The following is a 12,940-nucleotide window of genomic DNA, read 5'->3' as shown; positions in this document are numbered from 1 at the left end:
ACTGCATGTTAAATCAAAGACAAACCCAGAGGGAATAACAAGAGTGATTTCCAGAAGGAAATTGGGAGTCATATCCCAGTACAAACTGGGACAACCAGCCTCTCTCTCCATAGCATCCACCCTAAGGGTACAGAGTTATCCCCACAGATGCTGCTTTTGTGCCTCATTTCTTCATTGATGTTTGTCATGAATCTGACACGCACCCCTGAAACTTTAAGTGTCCCTAGACAAGTTTTATTGACTTTATTCTTTTCTTTAACTCTTGATAAGGAGCTTAATGCTGCTTATGTGATCCAAGTAAATTAAACTATCTGTTTCTGGTTAGGCACGTGGTTTTGAGATAGGCAAACTTAATTCATAGCATATCGAGTTAACATGCCTTTTCACTCTAAATCTGAAACTTCCCTGGCAGTAAAGGAAATAAAGCTTATCTATGGATATGCAATTATTCTGTATGACAAACAGCTGATTTATTTGGATTACAAATTTATCTGTAGACTAAATAAAAAGGCAAAAGAAGTAACAATGTCCTATCAACGCTCTGAAGAAATAAAAATAAACTTAAAATGTCAGCAGCATCGTATCTTAAAATCAATGCAGAGGTGGTACACACGAACATTTTTCTATAAACATAGTTATTAGGGTTGCTCATGATGGCAAGGCACATGTGAGAAAAAACAAGGAATGAAATAAAATATTGTTTTACACAGAGATTTCCTGCAGTTTAATTATAAAGGGCTACACTTTGTAAGGTTTTATTAATAGTTTCTGTTAACCACATGCAATTCTGCAGGCCCAGAACAGAGTGCTGTGTGAATAAACTACAGGGACAAACTGCCTGCAATGCAACTCAAATACTTTACATCCATTTTACACATTCACTTACAGGGCAAGGTTGAGGTTTTTGGTCTGTTTTGGAGGGTGGTGGTTTCTTTCTTTTTTTTTTTTTTGGGGGGGGGGGGGGGCAGGGGGGGAAGTCAGGTAGGGTGTAGGGTTTTTTGTTTGTTTGGGGTTTTTTGTGGTTTATATTGGGCTTTGGTGTTTTTTTGGGGGGAAGAGGAGGTGTTGTCTGGTGTTTTTTTTTAATAAAGGCTCATTAAAAGCCTGACACTAATAAGACACTAGTTATAGCCAGGTAGGCAAAGCACAACTCCACCTGGACTGTCAAATATCTCAACATATATTACACTGCCCCTCTCTGCTGCGACTCTCACAGGAGCAGCTTTTCCATGGCATACACTTTGAGGCCTGATACTGCCTTCTAACAGATGCATCCCATCAAATTTAAAAGGGGATGGTATTTTCACACCCCACTTCACCACTGAACCAGGGGCTGGAGAAGGTTTCCCTTCTGCACACCACAGGAAATGACTGATGAACAACTGGATAGAAAGCCAATTAAAAATACGTAAGCCCTGTTCAAAACTGGATTCACTTTTCACACAGCTCCTCTCTTCTTCTGCATATGCTGGAACAGTCAACCGTAACTGGGAGCAAAATTGTGAAGCTGTTCTTTTGGAAAGAGCCTGGATGTTGCCACCAGAAGACTTGCAGACTCTGAACTCATTAGCTTTCAAAATTAAAAGCACTTACCTCTTCAAGGACGTCTGCAAGCTTACTAAGTATCTCCTCAGGAAGGCTCTGGAATGTCGGAACACTGCAATACAAGAGAAAGCTCGATTAATGGATCCCTTTATTTAGGTCATACATCTAGCTGCATTTCTATCATCTATCTTCCAAAGAGATTTTGCCCTCATCATCCGGGGCTGAACAAACATTCACCAGAAAAGCAGCATATATAACGGATATCTGATCTTCTTTTAGAAGCCAAGATGTCTTTTGTGATGATGGGAGACCACTTGCAGTAAGTTATCTGGAGAACCACTTGTAAAGCTGGTAATAACTAAGAATCAGTTAACAATTTACTGGAATTAATCTGCACCACAAACCTGCTCAGTCATATGTATGAATAGATATTTTTTCCTGGTCTGCTTCCATCCCACCAGAAATTAATAAGAATAAATAAAAAAGGCAAAAAAGAGCAGCCTTAACCAGCAATAAAAGATTGACTGAAACCACACAGACATAAAAAATGCAGAGCACGAAGCCACTAAGGGTATGGGGTCATCAATAAACCAGCATCAAACCACTGTAAGAATTATTGAAGACTTCATTGGGAGTTTTACATCCAAGTTTGTTTGTTTTCTTTTTCCAAAAAGGCAATTTTCCCACTTGTTTGACAGCATTTCCCTCAACAAAGGTCTCCCAGAGCAGGCTGGACCTGCTGGTCCAGGTGAGAGGGCAATGCAGCAACAAAAAGCCCACTGGCCCAGTATCCACAGGACTGAGATTTAATTCAGTCTGGAGCAGGATGAGGGATATGAACCTGGGTCTCCAAGTCCCCTGACCTTGAAACTGTATGTTCACTACCTTATAGCCTGCCCAGCAAGGTTGTGGAGTCTCCCTCCTTGTAGATATTTGGAAGCCATCTGGACATGGCCTTGGGCAACCTGGTCCAGCTCCAGGCGGCCCTGCTTGAACACTGGGGTTGGACCAGACAACCTCCAGAGGTCCCTGCCAACCTCAACCAGGCTGTGATTCTGCAATACCTTAGTCTCTTATTCTTTATTTTCCATAAAACCTTGATGTTCATCAGTATTCCCAAACGATGCTGAACAAAACACATAGACACAATGTACATTCTAGAGATAGAAAAGCAGTGCTGTACCTGCTTTAATTAAAAACACTTGTCATCAGTAGACTAATTAGCAATGCACCTACATGAAATATTAGCCCACACCTAGCACTGAGCTGATACAGCTCTACCAAGGCTATTTCCAAGAACAGTTCACTCAAGAGCTGCTTTATCATGCTCCGTTACATGGTGTAACCATAGCCCTATGCTCCTAATATTAAACTGAGATCCCCAATGTGTTGCTCAGATTTCAGGAACACTAATGATCGAGTGCAAAGTGAGGAGGGAGGGAGCTGTTGGGAGGAGTATCCTGCCAAAAGGGAACTACAACCCAAAATAAATTATGTTTTTCCTTTCCCAAGTAAAAAGTGAAGACTTGTGTGAACATGTAACGGCACAGAAGTTGTTCTCCACGTTTTGCGGAGCTAAGAAGATAGCTTTTGTCTGGGGCCAAGCATGAAGTATCTGGTGAACTTAATTAGTGAGCACAATTAAAGCAGAATTTGATTTTGTTAGCTTAAACATATGCTATGCTGCAGTGGAATTACAATGTTTGGAAGCCTTCACTATTTGTTTAAATAAAAGTCGGTTGAATGTATATAAAAAACAACAAGACAGAACTGGCTGACTAAGAGCAGAAAAATATCATTATTCATGCTGTTAACAATATCTTTTGTTTTTTCATAGGAATCACTGTTTATCAATGGAAACACATGGGTTCACAATGTAACAAGAGTGAACAGAAACAACTATGTTTATAAGTATTATATGATGCTGGGTCTAATTATAAAAAGAAAGTCCACTATAACAACTGTAGCATTCCCAAATGAAGAACAAACTTACTGGAGAAGATAATGCTCCCAGATATCTGGAAAACTATACTGTGGTTGCACCATTACGCTCCCAGATTGGGGGACAACACATCACAGCACTATTTTAATTTTTTTACAGGTAATTATGTCTGTGCAATCCAATGGAGGGTAGCGGAAGACATCTACTATAGACCAAAAGCATGAGAAACAGGGAAATAACATATGAGATCTGAACAAACCACAAATCTTACTATTGAAAACTTAAAGACATTAAGCAAACTAGGAAAATTTCCTAAGAGAAGTGCATACAACTTTAAGACAGCAATAGAGCAGATAATAGGAAAATCAACTTTTTGACAAAACAGACTCCAACTACATCACAGAATTACACAGCCTCACAGATTATGGTGGTTTATGATGGGCCAGTATCCATCTAAACAGGTAGAAGTGACAATACAGCTGAATGATATTTGAGTCTGATTAAGAAAAGGTCTTACAGGACTGCCTATCACTTCAGTACCAAAAAACCTCCACTGAACAAACGCCTTTATAAAATAACAGAAAGAAAACATTTATTGACTTGTTAAAAGATACTACAAATTCAGCCCCACAGAGCTGATGATAACACCGATAGAAGAAAAAGATTTGAAAAGATGCTCAAGTGTATAAGATAGAATTGAACGTGTGGTTTGACTCTCCAGGTCAATAAAAATATGCTCCCATTCTCTCCATGACAACATTCAACAGATTCATAAAACTGATTCTTGCCTACCTCCTTTTACTGGCTTAAAGATTTGCATACAAAAATCAAGGTTTTGGAAATTATTTCCATGTGGATACTTGCACTCAAAGGAAAACTGAGCCTCAGCAATAAAGGAAGAGCTTAGGAGGAAAACAGCTGAGCTGCAAGTTGCTGCAAGTGGGAAAACACACGCTAGGATGACAAACAGGAACAGAAGACTCAAAGAAAATCTTTGAAGATGTTGCAGCACAGCAAGAGGTAAACAAAAATACATTCAATTTTCTATAATTTTGTGGAATTTGTGAAAAAGTCTGAAAATGTACAAAAAAGATCATTCAGCACTTGGATTCAGATGTACTCATTATTTATGATAGAAGAAATCACAGCAAATGCAGCTTGCTCTCTCTCAAAAAGTGCCGCGCTCTGTGCCTAACAAAGCAGAAGTAAATAAACCCAGGCTTTCTCTGACAAATTCTTTTCCAACCACTTCTTAAACCCCATCAATAACAAAGACTTTAAACATCCATGTCATCTACTTATAGATAGTAACAATTGCTACAGCTAGAAAAAAAGATAGTCTGGTATCCAACGTTGAAGTCCCTCAACAAAGTTTAAAACTCATGACTCCTTTCCCTACCGACAGCACACGTGAAATACTTCACTCTTCTCCACAACCATCTCACACCTTGCCCAGGGACTATGCCTGTTACAGACTAAGCACTAGCAGCATGCTCAGCCCTTCCAAGCAAGCTGTGGTTCCTGCGAGTCTGGTTAGCCAGCCCTCCTGGGGACTTTCTCCAGCTGCTTCTTATGCCATATAATGAGGAGCCATTCCTCCACCTGCACTGAATATACTATCGAGAAGTTGCCTGCACTCCAACACAACCATGCTAAGGTGGGAATCAAAACCCCATCTTGCTCGCCCCAAGAGAATTCCTTAATCACTCCTGGGCCAGAGAAAAGATGACCAGGGCTTTCTCTGCTGCCTAATCCTTTAAACATATTTTGAGAGAAACTGGTAAAGCATTTAATGGCAGAAGAGGCTCCAGCTCTGCTACAGTTACCCCCATGAAGTAACAGCTGAAAAGTGATCAGCCCTACACCACCTAATGCATCTCACAGTGACTAGTCAAAAAAATTTCCCATCCCTATGTAATGAGGTTATGGAATAAAGCTGGATATGGAATAGAGATGCTTTCACAACCGACATTCTACTCACCTGCAGCCCTCCTAGCTCCTCAAAGTTATTTATCGTGATATGGATGTTAAAAAGTATTTTTGCCAAACTATTTATGCCTATTTTATATGCCCACTTTGCAGAAGTACAGTCCAAGATCCACACCAAGATCCAGGCCACCCTACAAAGGTAGCACATAAGAAGGCAAACCAGATCCCTAACTCAAGGAAATCAAATTTTAACAGCAAATACCAATAAACCCAATATTTTTTTTAATCAATCCACAACATCACAAAGCTTTATCACAAAAGATGAGTGACTGCCATCACAGGATGAGGATCAACCTTTGACCTTCTCTAGTCTCCCTGCCAAGTCTCATTAGGCTTTCTTTTGAGCATGAAAAGGAAAAGTAGCTGCACTGGTGGAGGAGCTGCTCACACTGGCAAGGAGAGGTGACTTTTTGCTGGCTATATTCCATGCTATTCAGCCACGGAATATTTTGTAGGGGATGACGGTCCATATACTCGGTGAGGGCACCATGGGGAATTGCTTGCTGTCTGCAGGAATGGCATAGCAGCTATTCCATTTGCTCTGAAAGCAACACATTTTCACAGAAGGCTCAACACGCTGAACAGAAGCTGCCAAAACAGGGGAAAACAGCTGCGCCAAAACGTCCGCGTTGAATCTCCATCCTGATACAAAGGCAAAGATGTGCCCAAGCTGAAGGTGGTGAAAGGAGGCGTGAAAGGTCAGGTTTCTCCCTGGTGATCTGCAGTCACTGAGCTGCTCCCACATTTTAGACAGAAGCAACATCCTCCATTAGCAACACTCTGGTTCATCCCATGGGATTACTCTTGTACTAAACCAGCAAGGACTTCCAAATAATCCTGGCTGTAACCCAAGGGGTTGATTTTACCTTAAAGAATACTCAGTGGCAGAGATGCCAGCATTCTGACAGGACATTTATCTTCTGACACACATGAAAACCGTACGAGGTCCTTGGCTGTCTTCTTTTTTCAGCCCAACACAAAAGCAGCTATTCACTTTCTAAATGCATTTTAGGATGCATTCCCCAAACTTTTGAAGGGTGTTAATTGAAAGTGTTCATTCAGCTTTGCAGTCGGTGGCAGACGATCCTTGTGGGTTAATGCCAAAACAAACCCTCTATCTTTTATTATTGGTTGGCACCATAACAAATGCAGTTGTCACTGTTCTCTGCCCTGGGCCAGATGGGTAACCATAGTTTAAAAATCAAAACAGATCAGTAAAAGGAAATTAATTCTGCCTGCATCCCCTGAAACTCTTTTTTTTGCACCCAACTCAAATGATGGGTTGAAAAATGCTAATGTCCTTGCTTTACCACATTTGGGATGCCCCTACAGCACTGTCTCTCTGCTCCAGAAGAATTGAGGCTAAATCTTACCTAGCAGAAGCCAACACTTGATTTAGGATACTCAAAAAACCTTATGTTTTAAACAACTCAAGCTGGAAATGCTATGTACAGGCAGCTGCCCACTGGCTATCTTTATATCAGGTAGGGACTGCTGGCTCTGTCAGGATCATGGCCTTAAAAAAAAAAAAAAAAGAACTGCAAAACATGTTTGCAGCCTTACATGTGAAGTTTACCAAAATTTACTGTGAAATCTTTCATGTCATCTTCTCTTTCCCTTTTTAAGCTGGGATATATTGCACCAGAGAATCCCATGTAGTCCCACCTTTCCTGTGCTGACATCTGTCCTGAGATCTGGTTAGTACTGGTTGAAGTGGGATCTTGTAGAAGATAGTTTCAGAAGAAAAAGATTTTTAAAAGTCTCCATTGCTCCTATGCCACATTTATAGCTTAGGGGACAGATCTTATCCCTGTAATGTATGTTAATACAGTCATACAGAGAAAAAAATGTTGTAATCATAGAACAAACCCTAAACCAAGCCAGGAAGGCAGAGAGCAGAACTGCAAAGCAAAGCCTGCCTTTATGTTTTGCATTGTCCCGTATGCGGGATTTCATTCCAGTACTTTAAAAACGCATTTCCATCCTGGTAAGCAAGTTGCATGCTGAGTTTCAGATCATCAACAAAACCATCTCCCAGGGTGCTCAGAGATGCCATGGGGATTATCCAGTGCTAGCAGTGTCCGACAATGCCAGAGGGCTGAGACCATCCAGTGACTGGACAGTGTATCAGCTTGCTGGGGAGAAAATGCAAACATTTTTGAGGAGGTGGTAGGACAAGGAGTCTCTTTCGAATGGTGAGAACAACTGCAGGTAGCGCCTGAGGCCAACACAGCTGCTGGATGCCTCTGTACAAGGGCCAGCGTGCAAGACAGGCAAGTGTGCGGAGCTGAGAGAGTTGTATATTCATTTTGTGTTGCAAACCACTGCGTCATCCTCTTTTCCATCAGATTAACAGGTATTATTTAGAGGATAAACTGTTTTTTCATACGTAGTACCCACCGCAATAGAAGTAGCAGAAAATAAGTTCAAAAAGGCATATTTAGTTCTCCAGAAACTCAATCCTTACCCTGTTATAAATGTAATTGGTAAGTCAAGGCTAGTTTTCCTGAAGCAATTTCCTGCACATTTTGCTTAAAGAATATTAGAGAAAAAGGAGAAAGGGAGATGGAAAGCAAGTCACTCACGCTCGCATTAATTACACTTAACGTCTGGCCTTTAAAGCAGCTTATACAATGCAACTCTTAGGAAGAAAGAATAGAAACGCTCTGCAGGTGCTGCAGATGACTTCTCCACTGTGCTAAAGCTACAAAAGCATTAAAATGATTTGCAATTGTTAATCTCAGAGAGGGTAAAAATGTTACAGCTATAGTTTTAAAGCTCTGCCACTCATAACACAGACCTTATGCTGGTAAATAAACTGAAAAGGGTTTGCAGGAAATTTTTCTCTTCCAGACTTCCAGTTAAGATGTTACATATGAAAATGGGAGAGATGCAGAAAGCAAATGAACTTATTTTTTTCCTTATGAGCAAAAGACTAAAGTAAAGCAAGTGTGAAGGGCTGCATTTTTTTCCGTCTTGTGATGAAAGGATAATAACGATGCTAATAGATGAAGTGGTCTGCCGACATCATGAGGCCAAAACTCTGATTTTGCTGCAGGAAACACACATGAGGCATATGAAACAATCACAAAATGACGTGGTTGCACACCCTATTTTGGTTGAGGCTCAGTTTATGTTCAATAGGCTGCTCAGGTACTCTGGAGTATTATTTTCCCTTGCTTCTGTCAATCTCTGTCTTTCCCTGACAGGCGTTCTTTATCAGAGACAGCCCTCCTACTGCATCTCATTTTGCAGTCATTGGGGAGATTGTACAATTTAAAAAAAAAAAAAAAATTAAATTGTTGCTGTCATGATGAGAGGGAAGGGAGAGAAATTAGCAGGTATGTAAACTACTTCACCCATTTCACATGCATTGACTCACGATTATTCATCTTGAAATGGACAATTGCTCCCAAAGAGCTACAAATGCTCAACAGCAGCAGCTGCTTTGGAAACATCACTAAACTTTAAGCAGGCACAGTTTTGGTTACTCATCTCAAGACAGAGGATTCACGCTGCCAAACAGTGCTGCTTTTGTGCCAGCCTGTGGAGGAAACCTGTACTTGCTATTACATTTGAGTGTGTTATGGGATTTTTTCTGCTGTATCAGTTGGTACTTCTTCATATTCACAAATCAAATTATACCTATAGTCCTAAAGAAAAGCCTCTGTACCTTCCAACTCACCCATCTTTTCCATAATTATTATATAGGTTATTAAAGATACTACCTGTCGCAAGAAGCCTCCCACCCCTGTACCCTGTGTGTTTTGTTTCTATGATCCTGCATCTGCTGCACAGCCCAAACTAAACAGTCCTTGGCTTGCAATGTAATTATTACCTGTTCAAAACAGTTTACTCAGCTTTTTTTCCTTCTCCGGGAGATTTCGTGGGAAATGAACCCTCACCCTTCAGCCTCTGTGGGGAATCCCAGAGTGGGTGCACTGAGCCCAATTTCTGCTTCTGCATCTTGACTGAACCTACATATGCATCACTGCAGCACCGGAATAAAGTCAAATGAAAAGCATTATCTCACACAAGATGCTAGTACTGCACCTAGAAAATGAAAGACACTTGTGACTGGCTCTCATTGTGTTTCTCAAAAGAGATCCTTAAATACCAATCAATATTTTGAAGACACAGTAGAGTTAAAAGAAGTGACAAATTGCATTTGCATGCACAGTCTGTTTTGTCCTATTCCTCCAAACTGGGTATTTACATCTTCAAAACCAGTTGAAGCCAGGTATTTTGTCTCTAATAGATGTCTACTGCACTTGACAGCAAATTGTTGTAATAATATCTTTTTCATGAAGACATTGACAAAACTATTTCCAAAGCACGGACTCTGTTTTGCAATGTTCACTGCTGTTGTTAACGCTGCTTCCCGCCTCCTTCCTTTAAACCATCACATAAACGTATTAAAAAAGATTACCACAGTTTTCTGTCTTCATAATTACATGTATACAAAAGCAAAATAAGCTGTAAATGTTCTTAAGGTCATCTGAATCACAAACATCTCACATTCTCCCAGGCAACTTCTGTCAGCACCCACCAAACCAAAAAGACCTGAGCAGTGGGACCCTCATTACGGAAACTTCCAAAGTAAGTTACCCCCAACCACAGATCTACACAATTCAGAAAGCAAGCATTAAAATATCTAAATATTTTAGGGTTTTGTTATTGTTAATTATTACAAGAAGAGTCAGAGGACTTTTTGCACTATAGCAAACAAATAATATAAGATAAAAAAATATAGAAATCCAAATATGGAAATCCTGCCTGAGACATTCCTACATAGTGAGCTGGCAGGGGTGACTGTGTCTGGCAATGTCATCAACTGCCAGATGCAGCAAAAAAAGCTGAAGAACTGGCTCTGGGGACAATCTTGAGCTACTCACTCTGTATTGATGCATCTGAGATGATTTACTGAGGAACAAGTCCAAACAAAAGCACTTTTGATCAGTAGGTCATCACTAAGAATAGTCTTCCAAGTATTGACTTAGTTACCTCCTCCACAGATAAGTTACAAAAAAGGCATCAGAGTCTAGAACAGTTTGTTCCTCTTCATGGTAGAAACCTAGGGCAACTGCATTTGCATGAAAGTATGAGAGTGGCCCCATGTAAATTCATCTCAGAGTGGCTGACAGAGGTATTTGAAGACCTTCCTACAGACAAGCAGTGTTGGTGCAAACCACAGGTAACACCAACAAGGACTGAAATATATCCAAGGCATCCTACTCAGCCTAGTTCAGTGATTATATCCCAACACACTGATGGGCAAAAACCCCTACCTGCACACCCCTGGGGCAGCGATGAATAATTACTATTCAGTCAGAGACACAAGAGGAACACTGACTTTGAGATTTGCCTGAGGCAAAAATACACGGCCAGCAAATCCCTTTCTATTTTAAGCAGTCATTCTCTCGGCAGCGTGCTCATTTGCCAGTTGCAGCAGAAAGGATGGCACACGCGTTATTGATTTGGGGGTGTAATTCAGGACATTTATCCTCTGCGAAGCTTTGAAGGCTAACAGATGGCAGCTCGCCTTAATTCCTGATTTCTGATGGCTTTTATTCATACTCTTGGGAATGCTGCTGCTGCTGTTGCTCTTTGTCTTTTCATGGAAGCGCTCTGTTATCTCTGAATGCCTTTTTATAGATGTTACAGGGACCTCTGCCTGAGCTGAGTTTGGATCTACTTGAAACGTGTAATGCTACATGTTTTAGGAGGCTCAGCATACCAAAAACCTTTGAAATGCCTCTAAAACCATAACTGGTACACTTTCTCCAGGACACACCTTAGACCCCTTACCGAGTAAATGAAAAAGAGAATAACAATTACATCTTTGAGTTTACAATGCTGTTGATTTTCTTCTCCCCTCAGTAAAACCCTTACATCTCAGGAGTCCAAAATTGGCTATGCACAGTAATCCGCTGCAGCATTTTCTTTTTCACTGAAAATAAAATGCAGCTGAAAAATGAATTAAATGTTGAGATTTTCAAGTGGCTTGGATTGTATCGGAGAAATAATCAAATAAGCTTGACAGATTTGAAATATGGTTTGAAAACTCAATTGTTTAAGAAAACATAATCTTGGGAATATTACAGACAGGCAAGCAACATAATGGGCAACAAAAAACACAAACTGAAAGAAAAAAACCATGCTGGGAAGACAATTTCAATTATTCAATACAACTCTGTTCAGCTGCTGTCAAACAATCTTTGCTGATCACTTCCTCTGCCTTTGCTCAAAGCGTTGCAGCCCTAAAACGGGCTCCCACATTCCTGATTAGAAGACATCTCTGTTAAGACCAGGTGCAACCCTATGCCCAGGCTCATACCAAAGGCCCTGCTGGGAGCATGGCACCCAACCCACATAATCTTCAAACTGAAGCATCTCGGGTTTGGATGAGTGCAGTGTGAGCACAGATCCAGCCATGCAGATGCACTGCAATGTGCAATGCAGTCCAAATACAAAGTGTTTTGGAGAAGGCAGGAAACTTTCTGGCCAGCCACACACAGCAAGACCGACCAGACACGGGTCAGCTGATCCGTGTAACGGACGCTCTCGTGGCTGAGGGGAAACTCTCGGGAAATTTTGCACTGGATCCAACACGCCTTGGATCTGTCCCCACTTGAATTGCAACAGATGTTTAACTTCGCTCTATCCAGCACATCCTACTTTTCCACTATTTTTTTCTGCTGCAACATGAAAGCTTCAACTAACTTCTATCAATTTAATTAATTGCTAATCAACAGATTATAAAAGATCAGCACATGGCACAAATGCCTCTGTATCCCAAGAAGGAATCTCTGCAGGCACACTGCTATGTGTATTCTTCTGAGCTGAGAGGGGACTGAGATCACCGGTACTCAAGGCTTGTTTTTGAATCTCTAAACTTTTTCCACTTGTCCTGTTTCAAGAGTGATAAAAGACAATATTGAAACTTGAGTGTTTGGGAATTTTAGTGGATTCTCCCTGAGCCAACATCATTAATATTTAGATAGAGAAATAATACACAGGGAAGAAAGGACTCAATTTCAGGACTTCTGTTGCATACATGGAGCAAGCAAGATGGAAACCTGAAATTAGCCCACAGGTATGTGAGTGAAGGAGACAGGAGAGGGGAGATGGAGCTAAAAGGAATGAAATTGGCATACTAATTCGTGGTGCTCAATCTTTGCTCTGAGCCCTGTAACCTAGGATGCGCTGTGCTGCCCCTTTTTGCCCATGACAGCATCCCGTGAGTCTGACTATGCACAGAGCCTGCCCTCATGAAACAGTGAATCTAGCACACTATCAAAAATTATTTTTAAAATATAATTTATGCCACTCAGCTTTTTTTTTTTTTTTTTTTTTTTTTTTTTAATACAAAGAAGGTTGCCATGATCAGATTATGGCTGCCTGACAAAGGCAAATGTGTTTATTAACTGCACATTGATTTATTCAAGGCCACATGGCAACCTG

The 12,940-nt window shown here is 40.8% G+C and overlaps 1 protein-coding gene across 2 annotated transcripts in view; it reads right to left on the bottom strand.

Moving 5' to 3' along the window:
- Nucleotides 1–12,940, bottom strand: part of PRKG1 (protein kinase cGMP-dependent 1) — a 504,212-nt gene that overhangs the window by 156,891 nt on the left and 334,381 nt on the right. For both annotated transcript variants that reach the window (XM_040607240.1, XM_040607238.1), the window contains exon 5: nt 1,594–1,657. In XM_040607240.1, the coding sequence (XP_040463174.1) occupies nt 1,594–1,657 (64 nt within the window). The remainder of the gene's footprint in view (nt 1–1,593; nt 1,658–12,940) is intronic.

This window comes from Falco naumanni, chromosome 9 (assembly GCF_017639655.2).
Source record: "Falco naumanni isolate bFalNau1 chromosome 9, bFalNau1.pat, whole genome shotgun sequence".
Classification (NCBI taxonomy): domain Eukaryota; kingdom Metazoa; phylum Chordata; class Aves; order Falconiformes; family Falconidae; genus Falco; species Falco naumanni.
The sequence above is the reverse complement of the archived record's forward strand: the minus strand, read 5'-3'. Positions and strand labels throughout refer to the sequence as shown.